At 46.7% G+C, this 23,272-nt stretch overlaps 1 protein-coding gene across 1 annotated transcript in view; it reads right to left on the bottom strand.

Moving 5' to 3' along the window:
• The window catches only part of LOC132390379 (NACHT, LRR and PYD domains-containing protein 3-like), a 56,160-nt gene that overhangs the window by 12,482 nt on the left and 20,406 nt on the right, over positions 1 to 23,272 (bottom strand). Inside the window, exons 4-7 of the mRNA XM_059962996.1 lie at positions 19,666 to 19,758; positions 13,067 to 13,233; positions 11,999 to 12,170; positions 11,834 to 11,899 (exon numbers count right to left, since the gene is read on the bottom strand). Of these exons, the coding sequence (XP_059818979.1) occupies positions 11,834 to 11,899; positions 11,999 to 12,170; positions 13,067 to 13,233; positions 19,666 to 19,726 (466 nt within the window). The 5' untranslated portion in view covers positions 19,727 to 19,758. The remainder of the gene's footprint in view (positions 1 to 11,833; positions 11,900 to 11,998; positions 12,171 to 13,066; positions 13,234 to 19,665; positions 19,759 to 23,272) is intronic.

The raw sequence follows: 23,272 nt of genomic DNA, 5'->3' as shown, positions 1-23,272 counted from the left end.
GTCTCGTAGTGTGTCAACCTGTTTAGGGGTGTGAGGGGTCTCAGCATGTCAGTATCCGGTTAGGAGTGTGGGGTCTCACATCCTGTCAGGACAGTGCCAGCGGTGTGTGGGGTCTCAGTGTTTCAGGACCCTGTCAGGCATGTGTGGTGTCTCACAGTTTGTCAGGATCCTGCCAGGAGTGTGGGGTCTCAGGGTTTGTCAATTGATAATAGGCAATAGGTGCAGGTGCAGGCAATTCAGCCTTTTGAGGCAGCACCGCCATTCAATGTGATCATGGCTGATCAGCCACAATCAGTACCCCGTTCCTGCCTTCTCCCCATATCCCTTGACTCCGCAATCTTTAAGAGCTCTATCTAACTCTTTCTTGAAAGCATCCAGAGAATTGGTCTCCACTGCCTTCTGAAGCAGAGCATTCCATAGATCCACAACTCTCTGGGTGAAATTTTTTCCTGAATTCCGTTCTAAATGACCTACCCCTTATTGTTAGCTGTGGCCTCTTGTTCTGGACTCCCCCAACATCAGGACCATGATTCCTGCCTCTAGTGTGTACAATCGCTTAAAAATCTTATATATTTCAATCAGATCCCCTCGCATCCTTCTAAATTCCAGAGAATCAGGACCCTATCTGGAGTGTGTGGCATCTCATGGTGTATCACGAACCTGTCAGCGGAGTGTCGCGTCTGACAGTGTGTCAAGACCCTGTCAGGGATGTGTGGGGTCTCACAGTGTGTCAGGTTCCTGTCAGGGGTGTCTGGGGTCTCACAGTGTGTCAGGATCCTGTCAGGGGTGTGTGGGGTCTCACAGTGTGCCAGGACCCTGTCAGGGGTGTGTGGGGTCTCACAGTGTGTCAGGACCCTGTCAGGGATGTGTGGGGTCTCACAGAGTGTCAGGATCCTGTCAGGGGTGTGTGGGGTCTCACAGTGTGTCAGGACCCTGTCAGGAGTGTGTGGGGTCTCACAGTGTGTCAGGACCCTGTCAGGGGGGTGTGGGGTCTCACAGTGTGTCAGGACCCTGTCAGGGGTCTGTGGGGTCTCACAGTGTGTCAGGACCCTGTCATGGGTGTGTGGGATCTCTCACTGTGTCAGGACCCTGTCAGGGGTGTGTGGGGTCTCACAGTATGTCAGGACCCTGTCATGGGTGTGTGGGATCTCTCACTGTGTCAGGACCCTGTCAGGTGTGTGTGGGATCTCACAGTGTGTCAGGACCCTGTCAGGTGTGTGTGGGATCTCACAGTGTGTCAGGACCCTGTCAGGTGTGTGTGGGATCTCACAGTGTGTCCGGACCCTGGTAGGCGTAGGTGGCTTCCCACTGTGTGTCAGGAACCTGAAATGAGTTTGTGGGGCATCACGGTGTGTCAGGCCCCTGTGAGGGGTGTGTGGGGTCTCGGACTGAGTCAGGACGCTGTCAGGTGTGTGGGGTCTCAGAATGTGACTGTATCTTGTCAGGTGTGTCTGGGGTTTCACAGTGTATCAGGACCCTTCAGAATTATCTGTCTCACAGTGTATCAGGACCCTTCAGAGTTATCTGCTGTCTCACAGTGTGTCAGGACACTGTCAGGGGTGTGTGGGGTCTCACAGTGTGTCCAGACCCTGTCAGGGGTGTGTGGGGTCTCACAGTGTGTCAGGATCCTGTCAGGGGTGTGTGGGGTCTCACAGTGTGTCAGGACCCTGTCAGGGGTGTGTGGGGTCTCACAGAGTGTCAGTATCCTGTCAGGGGTGTGTGGGGTCTCACAGTGTTTCAGGACCCTGTCAGGGGTGTGTGGGGTCTCACAGTGTGTCAGGACCCTGTCAGGGGTGTGTGGGGTCTCACAGTATGTCAGGACACTGTCAGGGGTGTGTGGGGTCTCACAGTGTGTCAGGACCCTGTCATGGGTGTGTGGGATCTCTCACTGTGTCAGGACCCTGTCAGGGGTGTGTGGGGTCTCACAGTATGTCAGGACCCTGTCATGGGTGTGTGGGATCTCTCACTGTGTCAGGACCCTGTCAGGTGTGTGTGGGATCTCACAGTGTGTCAGGACCCTGTCAGGTGTGTGTGGGATCTCACAGTGTGTCAGGACCATGTCAGGTGTGTGTGGGATCTCACAGTGTGTCCGGACCCTGGTAGGCGTAGGTGGCTTCCCACTGTGTGTCAGGAACCTGAAATGAGTTTGTGGGGCATCACGGTGTGTCAGGCCCCTGTGAGGGGTGTGTGGGGTCTCGGACTGAGTCAGGACGCTGTCAGGTGTGTGGGGTCTCAGAATGTGACTGTATCTTGTCAGGTGTGTCTGGGGTTTCACAGTGTATCAGGACCCTTCAGAATTATCTGTCTCACAGTGTATCAGGACCCTTCAGAGATATCTGCTGTCTCACAGTGTGTCAGGACACTGTCAGGATTGTGTGGGGTCTTACAGTGTGTCCAGACCCTGTCAGGGGTGTGTGAGGTCTCACAGTGTGTCAGGAACCTGCTAGAGGTGTGTGGGGTCTCCCAGTGTGTCAGGACCATGCCAGGGAATGCGGGGGTCTCACAGTGTGTCAGGACCCTGTCAGTGACGTGTGGGATCTCACAGTGTGTCAGGACCCTGTCAGCGTTGGGTGGCATCTCACTGTGTGTCAGGACCATGTTAGGGGACTGCGGCATCTTACAGTGTATCGTAAACCTGCCACGGGTGTGTGGTATCTAGGAGACCCTGTGAGGACCATGTGGTCACACAATGTGTCAGGACCCTGTCAGGGGTGTGTGTGGTGTCACAACGTGTCAGGACCCTGCCAGGGGTGTGTGGGGTCTCACAGTGTGTCAGGACCCTGTCAGGAGTGTCTGGGATCCCACAGTGTGTCAGGACCCTGTCAGGGGTGTGTGGGGTCTCACAGTGTATCAGGACCCTGCCAGGGGTGTGTGGGGTCTCACAGTATGTCAGGACACGGCCAGGGGTGTGTGGCGTCTCACAGTGTGTCAGGAACCTAAAATGAGTTTGTGGGGCATCACAGTGTGTCAGGACCCTGTCAGGGGTGTGTGGGGTCTCACAGTCGGTCGGGACCCTGTCAGGGGTGTGTGGGGTCTCACAGTGTGTCAGGACCCTGTCAGGAGTGTGTGGGGTCTCACAGTCGGTCGGGACCCTGTCAGGGGTGTGTGGGGTCTCACAGTGTGTCAGGACCCTGTCAGGAGTGTCTGGGATTCCACAGTGTGTCAGGACCCTGTCAGGGGTGTGTGGGGTCTCACAGTGTATCAGGACCCTGCCAGGGGTGTGTGGGGTCTCACAGTGTGTCAGGACCCTGTCAGGGGTGTGTGGGGTCTCACAGTGGGTCGCGACCCTGTCAGGGGTGTGTGGGGTCTCACTGTATGTCAGGACACGGCCAGGGGTGTGTAGCGTCTCACAGTGTGTCAGGAACCTAAAATGAGTTTGTGGGGCATCACAGTGTGTCAGGACCCTGTCAGGGGTGTGTGGGGTCTCACAGTCGGTCGGGACCCTGTCAGGGGTGTGTGGGGTCTCACAGTCGGTCGGGACCCTATCAGGAATGTGTGGGGTCTCACAGTGTGCCAGTACCATGGCAGGCGTGTGTGGCTTCTCACTGTGTGTCAGGACCCTGTCAGAGACTTGTGGGATCTCACAGTGTGTCAGGACCCTGCTAGGGGTGTGTGGGGTCTCAGAGAGTGACAGGACTCTGTCAGGGGTGTGTGGAGTCTCACAGTGTGTCAGGACACTGCCAGGTTTTTATGGAATCTCACAGTGTGTCAGGACACTGCCAGGTGTTTGTGGGATTTCACAGTGCGTCCAGACCATGGCAGGTGTGTGTGGCTTCTCAGTGTGTGTCAGGAACCTAAAATGAGATTGTGGGGAATCACAGTGTGTCAGGACCCTGTCAGAGACGTGTGGGATCTCACAGTGTGTCAGTCTCCTGACATGGGTGTGTGGGTCTCACAGTGTGTCAGTCTCCTGACATGGGTGTGTGGGATCTCACAGTGTGTCAGGAACCTGTCAGGGATGTGTGAGGTCTCAATGTGTCAGGACCCTGTCAGGGATGTGTGAGGTCTCAGAGAGTGTCAGGAACCTGCTAGGGGTGTGTGGGGTCTCCCAGTGTGTCAGGACCATGCCAGGGAATGCGGGGGTCTCACAGTGTGTCAGGACCCTGTCAGAGACGTGTGGGATCTCACAGTGTGTCAGGCTCCTGACATGGGTGTGTGGGATCTCACAGTGTGTCAGGAACCTGTCAGGGATGTGTGAGGTCTCAATGTGTCAGGACCCTGTCAGGGATGTGTGGGGTCTCACAGTGTGTCAGGTTCCTGTCAGGGGTGTGTGGGGTCTCACAGTGTGTCAGGATCCTGTCAGGGGTGTGTGGGGTCTCACAGTGTGTCAGGACCCTGTCAGGGGTGTGTGGGGTCTCACAGTGTGTCAGGACCCTGTCAGGGGTGTGTGGGCTCTCACAGTGTGTCAGGATCCTGTCAGGGGTGTGTGGGGTCTCACAGTGTGTCAGGACCCTGTCAGGGGTGTGTGGGGTCTCACAGTGTGTCAGGACCCTGTCGGGGGTCTGTGGGGTCTCACAGTATGTCAGGACACTGTCAGGAGTGTGTGGGGTCACACAGTGTGTCAGGACCCTGTCATGGGTGTGTGGGATCTCTCACTGTGTCAGGACCCTGTCAGGGGTGTGTGGGGTCTCACATTGTGTCAGGACCCTGTCAGGTGTGTGTGGGATCTCACAGTGTGTCCGGACCCTGGTAGGTGTATGTGTCTTCTCACTGTGTGTCCGGAACCTAAAATGAGTTTGTGGGGCATCACAGTGTGTCAGGCCCCTGTGAGGGGTGTGTGGGGTCTCGGACTGAGTCAGGACGCTGTCAGGTGTGTGGGGTCTCAGAATGTGACTGTATCTTGTCAGGTGTGTCTGGGGTTTCACAGTGTATCAGGACCCTTCAGAATTATCTGTCTCACAGTGTATCAGGACCCTTCAGAGTTATCTGCTGTCTCACAGTGTGTCAGGACACTGTCAGGATTGTGTGGGGTCTTACAGTGTGTCCAGACCCTGTCAGGGGTGTGTGAGGTCTCACAGTGTGTCAGGAACCTGCTAGAGGTGTGTGGGGACTCCCAGTGTGTCAGGACCATGCCAGGGAATGCGGGGGTCTCACAGTGTGTCAGGACCCTGTCAGTGACGTGTGGGATCTCACAGTGTGTCAGGACCCTGTCAGGGGTGTGTGGGGTCTCACAGTGTGTCAGGACCCTGTCAGCGTTGTGTGGCATCTCACTGTGTGTCAGGACCCTGTTAGGGGACTGCGGCATCTTACAGTGTATCGAAAACCTGCCACGGGTGTGTGGCATCTCTAAGACCCTGTGAGGGCCATGTGGTCTCACAATGTGACAGGACCCTGACAGGCGTGTGTGGGGTCTCACAGAGCGTCAGGACCCTGTCAGGGGTGTGTGTGGTGTCCCAACGTATCTGGACCCTGTCAGGGCTGTCTGGGATCCCACAGTGTGTCAGGACCCTGTCAGGAGTGTGTGGGGTCTCACAGTGTGTCAGGACCCTGTCAGGGGTGTGTTGGGTCTCACAGTGTATCAGGACCCTGCCAGGGGTGTGTGGGGTCTCACTGTATGTCAGGACACGGCCAGGGGTGTGTGGCGTCTCACAGTGTGTCAGGAACCTAAAATGAGTTTGTGGGGCATCACAGTGTGTCAGGACCCTGTCAGGGGTGTGTGGGGTCTCACAGTCGGTCGGGACCCTGTCAGGGGTGTGTGGGGTCTCACAGTGTGTCAGGACCTTGTCAGGAGTGTGTGGGGTCTCACAGTCGGTCGGGACCCTGTCAGGGGTGTGTGGGGTCTCACAGTGTGTCAGGACACTGCCAGGTTTTTATGGAATCTCACAGTGTGTCAGGACACTGCCAGGTGTGTGTGGGATTTCACAGTGCGTCCAGACCATGGCAGGTGTGTGTGGCTTCTCAGTGTGTGTCAGGAACCTAAAATGAGATTGTGGGATCTCACAGTGTGTCAGTCTCCTGACATGGGTGTGTGGGTCTCACAGTGTGTCAGTCTCCTGACATGGGTGTGTGGGATCTCACAGTGTGTCAGGAACCTGTCAGGGATGTGTGAGGTCTCAATGTGTCAGGACCCTGTCAGGGATGTGTGGGGTCTCACAGTGTGTCAGGACCATGCCAGGGAATGCGGGGGTCTCACAGTGTGTCAGTCTCCTGACAAGGGTGTGTGCAGTCTCACAGTGTGTCAGTCTCCTGACATGGGTGTGTGGAATCTCACAGTGTGTTAGGAACCTGTCAGGGATGTGTGAGGTCTCAGAGAGTGTCAGGAACCTGCTAGGGGTGTGTGGGGTCTCCCAGTGTGTCAGGACCATGCCAGGGAATGCGGGGGTCTCACAGTGTGTCAGGACCCTGTCAGAGACGTGTGGGATCTCACAGTGTGTCAGGCTCCTGACATGGGTGTGTGGGATCTCACAGTGTGTCAGGAACCTGTCAGGGATGTGTGAGGTCTCAATGTGTCAGGACCCTGTCAGGGATGTGTGGGGTCTCACAGTGTGTCAGGTTCCTGTCAGGGGTGTGTGGGGTCTCACAGTGTGTCAGGATCCTGTCAGGGGTGTGTGGGGTCTCACAGTGTGTCAGGACCCTGTCAGGGGTGTGTGGGGTCTCACAGTGTGTCAGGACCCTGTCAGGGGTGTGTGGGCTCTCACAGTGTGTCAGGATCCTGTCAGGGGTGTGTGGGGTCTCACAGTGTGTCAGGACCCTGTCAGGGGTGTGTGGGGTCTCACAGTGTGTCAGGACCCTGTCGGGGGTCTGTGGGGTCTCACAGTATGTCAGGACACTGTCAGGAGTGTGTGGGGTCACACAGTGTGTCAGGAATCTAAAATGAGTTTGTGGGGCATCACAGTGTGTCAGGCCCCTGTGAGGGGTGTGTGGGGTCTCGGACTGAGTCAGGACGCTGTCAGGTGTGTGGGGTCTCAGAATGTGACTGTATCTTGTCAGGTGTGTCTGGGGTTTCACAGTGTATCAGGACCCTTCAGAGTTATCTGCTGTCTCACAGTGTGTCAGGACACTGTCAGGATTGTGTGGGGTCTTACAGTGTGTCCAGACCCTGTCAGGGGTGTGTGAGGTCTCACAGTGTGTCAGGAACCTGCTAGAGGTGTGTGGGGACTCCCAGTGTGTCAGGACCATGCCAGGGAATGCGGGGGTCTCACAGTGTGTCAGGACCCTGTCAGTGACGTGTGGGATCTCACAGTGTGTCAGGACCCTGTCAGGGGTGTGTGGGGTCTCACAGTGTGTCAGGACCCTGTCAGCGTTGTGTGGCATCTCACTGTGTGTCAGGACCCTGTTAGGGGACTGCGGCATCTTACAGTGTATCGAAAACCTGCCACGGGTGTGTGGCATCTCTAAGACCCTGTGAGGGCCATGTGGTCTCACAATGTGACAGGACCCTGACAGGCGTGTGTGGGGTCTCACAGAGCGTCAGGACCCTGTCAGGGGTGTGTGTGGTGTCCCAACGTATCTGGACCCTGTCAGGGCTGTCTGGGATCCCACAGTGTGTCAGGACCCTGTCAGGAGTGTGTGGGGTCTCACAGTGTGTCAGGACCCTGTCAGGGGTGTGTGGGGTCTCACAGTGTATCAGGACCCTGCCAGGGGTGTGTGGGGTCTCACTGTATGTCAGGACACGGCCAGGGGTGTGTGGCGTCTCACAGTGTGTCAGGAACCTAAAATGAGTTTGTGGGGCATCACAGTGTGTCAGGACCCTGTCAGGGGTGTGTGGGGTCTCACAGTCGGTCGGGACCCTGTCAGGGGTGTGTGGGGTCTCACAGTGTGCCAGTACTATGGCAGGCGTGTGTGGCTTCTCACTGTGTGTCAGGACCCTGTCAGAGATGTGTGGGATCTCACAGTGTGTCAGGCTCCTGACAAGGGTGTGTGGAGTCTCACAGTGTGTCAGGACCGTGTCAGGGATGTGTGACGTCTCACAGTGTGTCAGGACCCTGCTAGGGGTGTGTGGGGTCTCAGAGAGTGACAGGACCCTGTCAGGGGTGTGTGGAGTCTCACAGTGTGTCAGGATCCTGTCAGGGGTGTGTGGGGTCTCACAGTGTGTCAGGACCCTGTCAGGGGTGTGTGGGGTCTCACAGTGCGTCAGGACAATGTCAGGGTTGTGTGGGGTCTCACAGTATGTCAGCACACAGCCAGGGGTGTGCGGGGCCTCACAGTGTGTCCGGACCCTGTCAGTGGTGTGTGGGGTCTCACAGTGTGTCAGGACCCTGTCAGTGGTGTGTGGGGTCTCACAGTGTGTCAGGACACTGTCAGTGGTGTGTGGGGTCTCACAGTGTGTCAGGACCCTGTCAGGGGTGTGTGGGGTCTCACAGTGTGTCAGGACCCTGTCAGGATTGTGGGGGTCATACAGTGTGTCCAGACCCTGTCAGGTGTGTGTGAGGTCTCACAGTGTGTCAGGATCCTGCTAGGGGTGTGTGAGGTCTCAGAGAGTGTCCGGAACCTGCTAGGGGTGTGTGGGGTCTCCCAGTGTGTCAGGACCCTGTCAGTGACGTGTGTGATCTCACAGTATGTCAGGATCCTGTCAGTGGTGTGTGGGGTCTCACAGTGTGTCAGGACCCTGTCAGGGGTGTGTGGGGTCTCACAGTGTGTCAGGACACTTCCAGGGTTTTATGGAATCTCACAGTGTGTCAGGACCCTGTCAGGGGTGTGTGGGGTCTCACAGTGTGACAGGACACTGCCAGGTTTTTATGGAATCTCACAGTGTGTCAGGACCCTGTCAGGGGTGTGTGGGGTCTCACAGTGTGTCAGGACACTGCCAGGTGTGTGTGGGATTTCACAGTGCATCCAGACCATGGCAGGTGTCAGTGGCTTCTCAGTGTGTGTCAGGAACCTAAAATGAGTTTGTGGGGCATCACAGTGTGTCAGGATCCTGTCAGGGGTGTGTGGGGTCTCACAGTGCGTCAGGACAATGTCAGGGTTGTGTGGGGTCTCACAGTATGTCAGCACACAGCCAGGGGTGTGCGGGGCCTCACAGAGTGTCCGGACCCTGTCAGTGGTGTGTGGGGTCTCACAGTGTGTCAGGACCCTGTCAGTGGTGTGTGGGGTCTCACAGTGTGTCAGGACACTGTCAGTGGTGTGTGGGGTCTCACAGTGTGTCAGGACCCTGTCAGGGGTGTGTGGGGTCTCACAGTGTGTCAGGACCCTGTCAGGATTGTGTGGGGTCATACAGTGTGTCCAGACCCTGTCAGGTGTGTGTGAGGTCTCACAGTGTGTCAGGATCCTGCTAGGGGTGTGTGAGGTCTCAGAGAGTGTCCGGAACCTGCTAGGGGTGTGTGGGGTCTCCCAGTGTGTCAGGACCCTGTCAGTGACGTGTGGGATCTCACAGTGTGTCAGGATCCTGTCAGGGGTGTGTGGGGTCTCACAGTGTGTCAGGACCCTGTCAGGGGTGTGTGGGGTCTCACAGTGTGTCAGGACCCTGTCAGGGGTGTGTGGGGTCTCACAGTGTGTCAGGACCCTGTCAGGGTAGTGTGGGGTCTCACAGTGTTTCAGGACACTGCCAGGTGTGTGTGGGATTTCACAGTGCATCCAGACCATGGCAGGTGTGTGTGGCTTCTCAGTGTGTGTCAGGAACCTAAAATGAGTTTGTGGGGCATCACAGTGTGTCAGGAACCTGTCAGAGACGTGTGGGATCTCACAGTGTGTCAGTCTCCTGACATGGGTGTGTGGGATCTCACAGTGTGTCAGCCTCCTGACAAGGGTGTGTGGAGTCTCACAGTGTGTCAGGAACCTGTCAGGGATGTGTGAGGTCTCAGAGAGTGTCAGGAACCTGCTAGGGGTGTGTGGGGTCTCCCAGTGTGTCAGGACCATGCCAGGGAATGCGGGGGTCTCACAGTGTGTCAGGACACTGTCAGAGACGTGTGGGATCTCACAGTGTGTCAGGCTCCTGACATGGGTGTGTGGGATCTCACAGTGTGTCAGGAACCTGGCAGGGATGTGTGGGGTCTCACAGTGTGTCAGGACCCTGTCAGGGGTGTGTGGCATCTCACTGTGTGTCAGGACCCTGTTAGGGGACTGTGGCGTCTTACAGAGTATCGTAAACCTGCCACGGGTTTGTGGCATCTCTAAGTGTGTCAGGACCCTGTCAGGGTTGTGTGGGGTCTCACAGTGCTTTAGGACCCTGTCAGGGGTGTGTGGTGTCTCACTGTGTGTCAGAACCCTGTCAGGTGTGTGTGGTGTCTCAAAGTGTTTCAGGAGCCTCTCAGAGTTGTGTGTGGTCTCATGGTGTGTCAGCACACTGCCAGGCGTGTCTGGGGTCTCACTGTGCGACAGGACCCTGTCAGGAGTGTGTGGGGTGACTATTCAATGTGTTGGGCTGTGATAGGGAGCGTAGGAAAACACTGATCCTGGATATTCACTTTCGAGAATGTGACAGTGGCAGAAATGATGTTCTTCAATAATCAGGGAGTGTATCAGTTTCATATTCAGAAATGGGTTTGGGAGTTTCACTGTCGTGTCTGTTCCCTCTGCAACCAGGATGAAGGACAATGATGATCAAACTTGTCGCGATTTTCTAAACCCGTGTTCAGGGGCACTGAGGGGTTTCATTGACCGGGTGTGGACTGGAGCAATATTTACAGAGGTCCCTGAAACGTGAGAAGTTTGTAAACTTCCTGATTCGTCTATCTCTGCTCCCATATTTAAATTATCATCGTTGGGATTTGTTATTGTAAATGAGAGAGACTGAGCCAGGGTTCTGGCCAAGATTCCTTGTATTTCTGGTAAGAGCTGCTCTGTGGTTGAACAGACCAGTTTGGATGTTACCTGCTTTTCTAATTAAAGTGATGCTATTATTACTATTCTGTGACTGGAACTTCAGTGACGCCCAACTCTACGAAAAGATCATCTGCGGGAACTGGGGGAGTTTAGAAAATGGTTCAGGATGAGGCTGTTCAGGAGGGGGCAGTGCCTGGCAACAGAAGGTTTTGACTTATTGGTGTGAAGAAATATAAGATTATTTTTCCATTCTCCAGATCGCCCCTTCTCCACTCAGACTCCGGTGGGGATCTGTAGTTGCAGGCCCCAGAGCAGTGTGACCACCTTCCTCAAACTCGCCAGCTCTCTGCCTCTTTCCTCAAAATGTCCTTTGAAAACTCTCCCTCTAGCAAACACGTTTCCCTGTGTCTCACTGTGTTCTCTGTCACAGTGTCAACATTTACCCGGTCAGATCCTGTTGGCTCAACAACTGAACCGCCCAAAGCAAATTACAACCGTTGGTGGAAACAGAGGTCAAGTTTCAACTTAATGAAATTTGCTTCAGCCTCATCTGGGTCATTGCGTACCGTTCCGATCACCACACTACCGGAGGGATGTTGAGGCTTTAGAGAGGGAGCAGAAGAGATTTACCAGGATGCTGCCTGGTTTAGAAGCATTTGCTATCATGAGAGGCTGGATGAAATTAGCTTGTTTGCTGTGGTTCATCAGAGGCTGAGAGGAGCTCTGACACAGGTTCACAAGATTATGAGAGGCTTGGATAGAGTGGACAGAGAGAATCCGTTTCCCACAGTTGAAATGTCTATTACCAGAGGGAATATATTGAGGGTGAGAGGGTGTAGAATGAAGGGGGATGTGAAGGACAGCTTATTTTTTTTAAATTAGGCAATCGTGGCTGCCTGGAACACACTGCCTGGTAAGGTGGTCGAGGCAAATTATTAGAAGCTTTTAAAGGACTTTTGGACAGTCATATGGATGTAAGGAAGATTGAAGCATGTGGACATGGTGAAGGAAGGAGAGATCAGTCTTCAGGTTTGTTTGATTTATTTCTTCGCTGATTCAGCACAATATTATTTGCCTAATGGCCTGTTCCTGTGTTATACTCTTCAATGTTCAATGCATGTTCACTTACCTTTCAGCTCACTGAGAACCTTTAGTAAAAGTTGAGTGGAAATTGGTCGATGGGAAGGATCACAACCTGTTTAAATATCAACAAATTGAGGGAAATCATTTTTGTAACATTTTAAAGTGTGCTGTATTCAATCCAAATTTAAATTAATCTCTGATATTATCTCACCATATATCTGTAATTCCTTCAGTATTCTGTCCAGCTTTGGGACACCAATCCGCATTTTCACAAAGGTTTCCCACATCACCCTCCGGGCGCGGGAGCCTTTCTCCATCACCAGGCTCAGGAGGAGTTTAGAACTGTCCGCCCGCTCTCCCTTATCAGCGAGATCAGAGATTTTCTGTGAACAGTAACGGTGAACATATTGGGGACTGACAGATTCACACAGAGAATGAGACGTAAATGATGTGCTCTGTAACGGGATCACACTGAGCAGTCACCCGGACGGGTGCTGGTCCTATCTGGACATGGACATGCAGAGCACACGGAGGGACATTCACCGTGAACCTGGTCCACCAGTCAATGAGATCCTGGCTGGTCTGTGACCACTTCATTGATGTGGCTCCAAATCCATAAATATTTCCTCACCGGATTTGACCGTGTAAAACAAAATCAGAAAATAACGATCACAGATGAAGAAAGAAGTCAGGAGGGTTTTTGTATCAGCGTGAACAGTCTCTGGGAAGTTGCAGAAATGATGATGTGATTCATCTCCTCAGTCCGCCAGTGTCCAACATGACAGCGGATTTCCGGCTGACACCTGATGCCTTTCCTTTGCCTTTTCCTGTGGAGGTTTATTCAGTGATTACACATTACAACATGGCAGTATTCCCCGATCCACACTGTTTGCAGTTACAGATTGTCACAGAATGATCTCCACCCAGAGCAGAACACACTCGAGCTCCTGTGGCATCCGGTCGTAATGCCCCGGTTCTCACTGAATCCTGCCGTCACTCTGTACACTCTTCCCGAAATAAAAATTTCTACCGTATTTCCATTTAAGCTCGTTTATTGCAACATCATAGAAATGTTGCCTACTCGCCTCGCTCTGAACATTGAGCCACCAGCAGGGGTATTTACAACTTTTTCAATCATCGCTTGAGATTCACATTTTTAAGAATTATATATATTTATTTCTGATTTGTTTTTATGCTCTATTATCCAATGAGTGAGAGTCCCGACACCCATCAGTCCTGTGATGTGTGAAAATTCAAACCCATTCTCCCTCCCACTCACCCGATGTTCCTCTCCGTTGAACTGATTCTCGGCCGTTAACACCAGGCTCACTCCGTGCACCCCTCCTTCCATCGCCTGCTCCAGCCTGTCCCGGTAGATATCCGTCAACCGCAGCAGCTGGGAATCGTCCCAGTTTGACAGGAGCTCGGTGATCACTGAGCTCGGACCTGTGGGGAAAATGGGGAGCATTAAAGAAATTTCAACACCATACTGGCTAGTAACTTTCTCTCTGGAACATAAAGACATAAAGATCACAACAAAACACGGTCCGTGGGGGGGGGGGAGTGATGACGTAGTATCAAGACGCGGGAAACCAGCTCTCCCGTAAAGAATCAGTAAATTAATGTTTACGTGAAGAAAAGTTAGTAAATACTTTCTAAAAGTTACTTATAAACTACTCCGGATTGTTTCAACTGTGTCTCACAAACAGAAGATGAAGAAAACTACTAGCGTGAAGACAACGCAAGTTGGGACAGAATCAAGGGCCGCTGCTGCCAGAGAACCGGGGCTCAGGTACATTTCACCTGCGGTGATACAGAACAGGAAACTGCGGCAACATCGACCATTTCAAAGAAAAAGACCAACAAGAACTGCGCAAACGCGAAGGAAGGAGCATGCGCAAACGCGAGCAACCAGAACTACAAATCCCAGTACCGATTGAAACCGGAAGTGAAAGTGAATCTGCGGCTGATTCAGATTCTCTGGATAAATCAGACGAAGATGGAGGTAAAAGTTTTTCTGGAAATATAGAAAAAAACTTTGATGCAAATAATGCGTAAATTAGAAAAAAATTAAACGCATTAAAAGAAATAAAAAAAAGATAAATATGGAGATTATGTTTGATAAAATGATAAAAAGACAGGAAAAAATGGAAAGAGAATTATAGACTTGGAAGCCACAACGGAAGACATGGTTGAAAGAATGAATAAAATGGAAGATAATATCTCTGCCTGGACATTAGAAAGAAAACAATTGTTGAAAAAAGTGGATAAGCTAGAAAAATTTAGCAGACGAAACAATATTAAGATTGTTAGACTTAAAGAAGATATAGAAGGAGAAGATCCAATAATTTTTTTGAAAAATGGATTCCTGAAAACTTGGAAATTGAAGAAGAAACTCTAATTGAAATTGAAAGGGTTCATGGAGCCTTAAGATCAAGACATCAAACTGATCAAAATCCACAATCAATTTTGATAAAATGCTTAAGATATCAAGATAAAGAAAAGATCCTGAAGGTGGCTGCCCAATGTGCCAGAAAGAGTAAAGGGACATTGGTGATAGAAGTGAAAGCAGTTCTTTTCTATCCTGAAATAAGTGATAACCTTTTGAAGAGAAAGAAGGAATTTAATCCAGTGAAAAAAGCTTTTCGGGAAAAGGGTTATAAATTCATAATGCGTCACCCTGCAACACTGATAATTTTTTTGGAGGATGGAAGAAGATTTTTTTTACCAATTATCGAGAAGCGGAGGAATTCGCACGAAAACTCCTCGTTATTCGCTAACTACACATAGAGATTTCCAAGCGTAATGGATTAAAGATGGAGACAGAGACAGTGAATGGAATTGATGGACATTTAAGGATGATACAGGGGGCGAAAGGCAAAATTTGAGAAATATTAATTGCGAGTTGCATTTTTTCTTTTTTTTTCTTCTCATATATATACTTTTCAATGTCGCGGGGGAGCTGGAGGAGCTTTGGATCGATTGCTACGGGATTCACGTGTGTAATCATGGCGATTGCCATGACCCATACAACAGAGGGAGGTAATGTGTTCTTTTTTATCCACAACATTAGTAGGGGGGTATTTTGTTTTTTTCTTTATAATCTATTTTTCTTCTATCTTTTTTTGCCTGGATGATCGGTGGGGACACACATAGCAACATGGAGAATGTTTAAAAAGATTCCCCAAGGTTTCACGAAAGTTGAAAGATTAGGTATTATTATAGATTGGAGTAACCCAATTAAAAATAATGACTAAGTTACTAAATTTTCAAAGTTTTAATGTTAATGGGCTTAATGGACCGGTGAAAAGAAAAAGAATCTTAACACACATTAAAAAAATGAAAATAGATATACCTTTTTTACAAGAAACACACTTAATAGAGAAAGAACATCAGAAATTAAAAAAGAGATTGGGTTGAAAATGTTATTGCAGCTTCATTTAACTCATAGGGGAGAAGAGTTGCAATTTTGGTTAATAAAAATACAAAATGTATTAATTGATCCAGCGGGGAGATATTTAATTATACATTGTCAATTTTTTTCAGAACTATGGACTCTTATCAATATTTATGCACCACATGAAAATGATGTAAAATTTATACGACGTCTGTTTGAATTTGGTTAACACACATGACAAAATATTAATAGGTGGAGATTTTAACTTTTGTCTAGATCCAGTTTTAGATAGATCAACAAAGGTTGTCACAAAATCAAAAGTAGCAAAATTAACTTTATCATTGATGAAAGATTGATATATGGAGAAGAATTAACACAAAAGTAAGAGATTCATTTTATTCAAATAGACATCCTATTAACGAATATTCAAGACAGTGAAAAATATGGAATATAAAGCAAGAATATTGTCAGATTATTGATAATGACAATGATAATGATAGATAAAGAGGAATCAATTTATAGATGGAGATTTAATTCTATATTACTAAAACATCAAGACTTTTGTGATTTTATGAAAAAGCAGATTCAGTCTTTTTTAGATACAAATTCACATTCAGTTGATAAATTTATATTGTGGGAAGCAATGAAGGCATATTTGAGAGGTCAGATAATAAGATACTAATAAAATTAAGAAGGAATATATGATAGAAATAGATCAATTGGAAAAAGAGATTACAAAATTAGCAAAAGAATCTCAAAGATATATGACAGAAAAACGGAGACAACTTGTTAATAAGAAGTTACAATATAATACGCTTCAGATATATCGAACAGAAAAAGCAATTATGAGAAGTAAACAGAGATATTATGAACTAGGTGAAAGATCACATAAGGTTCTTGCTTGGCAGTTAAAAACAGACCAGACTTCTAAAACGATAAATGCAATTCGAACAAGAGTAAATAAAATTACTTATAAACCTTTGGAAATTAATGAAACTTTCAATAACTCTTCCAAAATTGAATTTGTAAGAACAGAAGGGATTAGATATGCCTTTTACATTAAAAGAGGTCGAAGAAGCTCTATGATCATTTCAAAGTAATAAATCCCCAGGAGAAGATGGTTTTCCACCTGAATTTTATAAAAAGTTTAAAGATTTATTAATTCCTCCTTTTATGGAGTTAATACACCAAGCGGAAAGAATGTGTAAACTTCCAGAATCTTTTTCGACAGCTATTTTAATAGTATTGCCAAAAAAAGATAGAGATCTTTTAAAGCCAACATCATATAGACCTATTTCTTTGTTAAACACTGACTATAAAATAATAGCAAAAATCTTATCTAACAGATTATCTAAATACTTACCAAAATTAATACACATGGATCAAACAGGATTTATTTAAAATAGACAATCAGCAGATAACGTAACTCAGTTATTTAGTATAATTCATTTGGCTCAAAAGAGGGAGGAAATGAGTGTGGCAGTTGCTTTAGATGCAGAAAAAGCATTTGATAGATTGGAATGGGATTTTTTATTTAAGGTATTGGAAAGATATGGATTAGGAGTATCCTTTATAAAATGGATTAAAACCTTAAATACTAATCCCAAATCTAAAGTAGTGACAAATGGTCAAATTTCAACACCATTTCAGTTAACAAGGTCAACTAGGCAAGGTTGTCCATTATCACCTGCTTTATTTGTGTTGGTGATAGAACCATTAGCTGAATTAATTAGAATGGACCCAGAAGGGTTTCAGAGTTAACCAGGAGGAATACAAGATTAACTTATTTGCTGATGATTTTCTGTTTTATTTAACAAACCCATTGTACTCGTTGCATCAATTATCCTCTAGATTAGAAGAGTATGGGAAAATATCAGGCTACAAACTAAATTGGGATAAAAGTGAAATTTTACCTCTTACTAAAGGAGATTATAGTCAATGTCGATTAATAACTCAATTTAGTTGGCCGATAAACGGTATAAAATATTTAGGTATAAGAGTTGATAATGATATAAAGAACTTATATAAATTAAATTATTTACCATTATTGAAAAAAATTCAAGAAGATATTGATAAATGGATGATATTACCAATAACATTAGTAGGTACAGTAAATACCATAAAAATGAATCTATTCACTAGATTACAATGCTCATTCCAATCACTACCAATACAACTACCCCAGAAGTTTTTTTCAAGAGTTAAATAAATATGTGAGGAAGTTCCTTTGGAAAGGTACGATGTCAAGAATATCGTTGGAAAAATTGACGTGGAAATTTGATCTAGGAGGGTTACAACTTCCAGATTTTTAGAATTATTATAAAGCAAATCAACTTAGATTTATTGCATCTTTTTTTGAGAAAGATAGACAGGCATGGATTAGAATAGAACCAGATAAAATAGGAGAAAATACACCAGAAGATTTTATATATAAATGGGAATCTAAATGGATACGGGAAAAGAAAGAATCTCCTGTATTAAAACTTTTGATTGATTTCTGGAATAAGATAAATGTTGATGATGAGATAAAGAAATCTTTATTAGCAAAGAGATCTTTAATTCAAAATAGACTTATTCCTTTTACAATGGATAATCAACTTTTATATAATTGGTTTCAGAAAGGGGTTAGATATATAGAAGATTGTTTTGAAGGAGGTATATTAACGTCATTTGATCAATTAAAGAATAAATATAAAATATCAATCAACACTTTTTTGCTAGTTCCAATTAAGGGGTTATTTAAGAGCAAAATTGGGTCAAACAATGTTATTGCCAAAATCTAATGAAATAGAAACTTTAATTCAAAAAGGAAAAACTAAAAAAATTATTTCTTGCATGTATAGTTTGATTCAAAAACAGGCAATTAAACAAGGAATCCATAAGTCAAGACAAAAATGGGAAATTGACTTGAATATTAAAAATGAAGAAACAAATTGGTCAAGACTATGTCTTGATAGTATGACAAATACAATAAATGTCTGGTTAAGATTAGTGCAATATAATTTTTACATCAATTATATATTACAACACAAAAAATAAATAAATTAAAACCAAATTTATCTGATCAGTGTTTCCGATGTAACCAAGAAATTGGTACTTTTTTACATTCTACTTAGTCTTGTTCTAAAATTCAACCTTTTTGGACAAATTTAAGAGAACAAATTATTGGAACACAACTTCCACATAACCCGATATTATTTTTATTCGGCGATACTGAAGGGATAAAACCGAAACCCAAATTGAATAAATATCAGAAAGAATTCATAAAAATTGCACTGGCAGTAGCCAAAAAGTCTATTGTAGTTACTTGGAGATCAGATTCATACTTAAGTATAAATCGTTGGAAGAATGAAATTTCCAGCTGTATTCCACTTGAAAAAAATTACTTATAATTTAAGAGATAAATATGAAACATTTTTGAAAATTTGGCGCACTTGTTTACAAAAGACAGGATTAAATATATAGGTGCTCCGAAGATAAAATAATTGGTTATTTGGGGAAAGAAATAAATATATATATATATATACTAAGTTATTATGAATTCCATGGAGCATGTGGGGATCTTCCGATATACAGGCATTCTTTCTTTCTTTCTTTTTTCCTCTTTTTCTTTTTATTTTCTTCTATAGGGATGTTAGGGGAGGGGGGAAGGGTAGATTTTTTTTTTTCTTTCTGTAATCATTTGAAAACTCAATAAAAATTTAAAAAAAAAACAAAACAGACCGAAAAATATATGTGGGAGAACGGGTTTGGGCCGGAGGGTAGGGGTTGACGGGGGTGTAGGAGGTGGTATAGTTCCATCTGTTGAAGTATGCTCTTTCGTGTCCCCAGGAATATACCTCCCTGTTTTGAAAGGACTCTGCTTATTGCTGAGAATATAGTAACCCATCACCATCACTCTCCTGGTACTGCACATCACCACCGCTTGGCTCTGTGTTACTGTCTGCCTGCCTGGTCAACCCCTTCCTCAGCAAATCTCTGGGAATTCTCACAAAATACTGGAGGTACTCAACATGTCAGGCAACATCTCTGGAGGAGAATAACAATCAATGTTTCAGGCCAAGGCCCTTCATCGGACTGGAAATGAGGAGACAGAAATTCTAGATATTTTTACATTACTTTCTGTTCCCTGTGGTCCTGATCTGAAATGTTGACTGTTTATTCCTGTCCATGGATGACCTGCTGAATTCTGCCAATATTTTGTGTGTCTTTTTGTTGCCCAAAACTTTCAGCATCTGCAGAATGTCTTGTCTTCTGGTGTAACTCGCTATTTTAATGTGCATCACAATCTGTTAGAGGAGCAGGAGCAGACGGTAACTGTCCTCCTTCCACGTGTGACTGAGTTTCCCCCAGAGATGTCAACTCTCTCTCTGATCTCTCTGCTCAGTTTTCACAAATATTTTGAGAATTGCCATTATTTAATTAAACCCAGACGGAGAATCCGCACAGTATTTATAAATTAAAATACTTCGCCAACATACCCGTGTCCTTTCCTGATGTTGACGCCACTGGAACTCCTCCACTGCTCGAACCTTGATCCATTCTGTGGACAGGAGTTTTCAGTTTTTGCTGCTCTGTAACAAAAAAAAAAATAACAGGAGGGTCAAACATTAATTGGGGTTTAAAGCAGAACAGTGTTTTGTTTTTAAACTGAGGTGAACACTTCCAAACATCTTGGGTCGATCCACTGAACACGCGCCATGGCCGGATCCACCTGCACCTGTCCACCCACAGTCACACAATGTCCATTTCCGATCTCTCCATGCATTGTACACTGGACCAGGATTCTCCAGGGTATCTACTCGCTGTATTGCAGGCAATTCCCTTTTAGGAACCAATCTTGTGTCCTGGACCGGGAGTGATGAGTCTCCGGAATGGCAAGCCAGGTTGAACAGACAGCGCCCATTGCCTTGGTCCTCCTACCACTGGTGGCGCTGTGGTGAGTAATGGACAAGTGTTCCAGCAGTGTGGGCTGAAACATTTCTGCTGACGATGAAACGTCTATTCCTCTCGTCACTGGATTATACAGATTTCTCAGTCACAACTGATTCCCACCGTCTCCTTTCAGGTTAATATCGTCTGGCATTGACACCAATGGCAATATATGATTTGTGTCTATACAGAAACACTCTGACAACCTGAACAATGCAATCTCACACATAGCACCATGACATCCTGTCCTGAACCTCTATAGTTTTTCCGGCAGGACTTTAAAACTATTATTAGCACCAAAACTTGGTTAAGATTTCTTTGAGCATATCACCTGGCTATTATCAGATAGTTAGTTATATGACACCTTGTTAAACACAATGTTGACACACCATACATCCAAAACAGTCAGTTCGGAAAAAAATTGTCAATATAATTAAAACAGAATGATGGAATTGTTCAACAAGACGAGAGTATGTTAATATTTCAAGTGGAGGACCCTGTATCAGAGCTGAGCCTGTGTGCAGGAGCCATGTATCTGTTCTCTATCTGCATTGTATTCTGCGTTGTGTATTTATGATGCTTTTTTTATGGTAACAAGTCGCATCAGTGGGGGTGTGATAAATGCAAAGGGAATCAGTTACATAGTTTGCTTTTTCCATGCAGTACACAGGTGGGGACTGACCGATGTCATGTATTCTGTTACTATTAACTCAAATACGATGAATTTATGTTTGGGTACAGATCAGTTTCATCACTTCAAGATTGTATGTTTACTGATTGCTAATAAAGGATGGAATACATATCACCAACATTTGTAACAATCATTATTGGAGTTGAGGGAGCATCATGCAAGTACAACAAATCCACGGGGGGTCGCCAGCAATGGCAAATTAGCTTGGTTAAATTTCACCGCTACGTTCTCAAAAAATGTGTCTCAACCTGCCGATCATTGAAATATTCTGAGATACTGAGTATTTTGCTTCAGTTTTCACCAGTGAAAAGGACTTTGGCAATTGTGGGGATGACTTACAGCGGACTGAAACACATGAGTGTATGAACTATGAGAAAGAGCATCTTTTGCGAGGTATTCAGTTAGGTAAGTCACCGGGACTGAACGAGATATACTCCATGCTACTGTAGGAATCGAGGGAGGAGATTGCTAAGCCTCTGACGATGATCGTTGCATCAACAATTAGGTGGGGAGAAGTACCGGAGGATTGGAAGGTTGCAAATGATGCTCTCTTGTTCAAGAAATGGAGTAGAGATAATTCAGGAAATTACAGACCAGTTAGTCTTACTTCAGTTGTGGACAAGTATTGGACAAGATCCGGAGAGGCAGGGTTTATGAACATTTAGAGAGACATGGTCTGATTAGGGATAGTCAGCATGGCTTTGCAAGGGCAGGTCATGCTTATGAACCTGATTGAATTCTTTGAGGATGTAACAAAACGCATTGATGAAGGTAGAGCAGTGGAAACACTGTATATGGATTTCAGTAAGAGGGTAGCAAAGGTTCCCCAGGGAAAGCTCATTCAGAAAATAACGAGGTACGGGATCCAAGGAGACATTGCTTTGTGAATCCGGAATTGGCTTGCCCACAGAAGGTGAAGGTTGGTTGTAGATGGTTCGTATTCTCCATGGATGATTGTGACTAACAGTGCTCCACTGGGATCTGTTCTAAGACCTTGATCAGACTCTGTTTGGGAGTACTGTGCTCAATTCTGGTCACCACACTACAGGAAACAATATGGATGCTATCGAGACAGTGCAAAGGAGATTGACAAGGATGTTGCCTGGATTGGGGAGCATGCCTGATGAGAATAGGTTGAGGAAACTTGGCCTTTTCTCCTTGAAGCGATGGAAGATGAGAGGTGACCTGACAGAGGTGTTTAAGATGAGAGGCTTTGCTTGTGTCGTTAGCCAGAGGCTTTTTCCTCCAGGGTTGAAATGGCTAACAAGAGGAGCATAATATTAAGCTGTTTGGAAGTAGGTACAAGGGGGATGTCATGGGGTAAGTTTTTCACACAGAGAGGGATGGGTGTGTGGAATGCACTGGCAGTGACGGTGGTAGTGGTGGATCAGATTCGGTCTTATAAAAGACTCTTAGACAGGTACACGGTGCTTATAAAAATAAAGGTCTATGCTGCAAGGAAATTGTAGTCAATCTCTAGAGTAGGTTACACGATTGACACAGTATTGCGGGATGAAAGGCCTGTAACGAGCTTTAGATTTCTATGTTCTATCTTCTTTACGTTTTAACGACCGAGCTGCCAAGATGATCATTACTAATCAAATCTCACTGAGATTTCTCAGGTCCTGTTGAATTTATTGCCAAGTGCACAAGTACGGGAAGATACAGGTACAGAGAAACACTGACTTGTGGCAGCATCACAGGCAAGTACATTCAGATAACGCACGGAACACAAATTATACAATTCTGTGTCACTAACAATATGAGCATACCGTCTCCCACTGTTTGCCCACCGAAGAGGTGAATATCTCTGCTCGCCACCTCTGTGGGCTCAGACGTTTCCATAGTCGAGCCCCTCATTTCTTTTTCCCACTGTCAATGGGTTCCTTCCCCCATTCTGCTCCTTGATCCCCCACCGGGGCAAACAACCTCTCAGACTCCATCCTACTCAACCCCCCACACCATATTTATCCTCCCTCCTCCTCCTGCTGGGTTCCCTCCGTCTCCAGGGAGATGGCAGCAATCCAGTGGGCCGAGTGGTCTCCTCATACCTCTCAACGATACATCAGACACCGACCGAAGGAGAAGCTTCTTAAAAACCCCCAGCTTCCCTCAGAGGGATATTAAAATAATTCAAAAAGTGGGGCATTTACTTTGGGATTTGTTCGCTTTTACAAATTTGTTCGTGGCGGGAGTATGAGATGTCCTCAGCGAGGGTAATGCCCTCTTGGATGGTCCATCTCTGTTATTGGGTGTAACCAGTGACTGACATCGCATTGCACCAGTGGGAAGAGTGTAACTCCTCTGTAGACTGTGGGGTGGTGTGGATGATTCAGGGATTTGTTACCTTAGTCGGTAAAGCTCAACCGTCTGTTGAAGGCTGCTCTTTCTAGTCCCCGGGAATATACCTCTCTGCTTGCAAAAGACTCTGGCAATTCCTGGGAATATAGTAACCATCGCCATCA

Source organism: Hypanus sabinus, unplaced genomic scaffold (genome assembly GCF_030144855.1).
Source record: "Hypanus sabinus isolate sHypSab1 unplaced genomic scaffold, sHypSab1.hap1 scaffold_88, whole genome shotgun sequence".
Taxonomy (NCBI): Eukaryota; Metazoa; Chordata; class Chondrichthyes; order Myliobatiformes; family Dasyatidae; genus Hypanus; species Hypanus sabinus.
The sequence above is the reverse complement of the archived record's forward strand: the minus strand, read 5'-3'. Positions and strand labels throughout refer to the sequence as shown.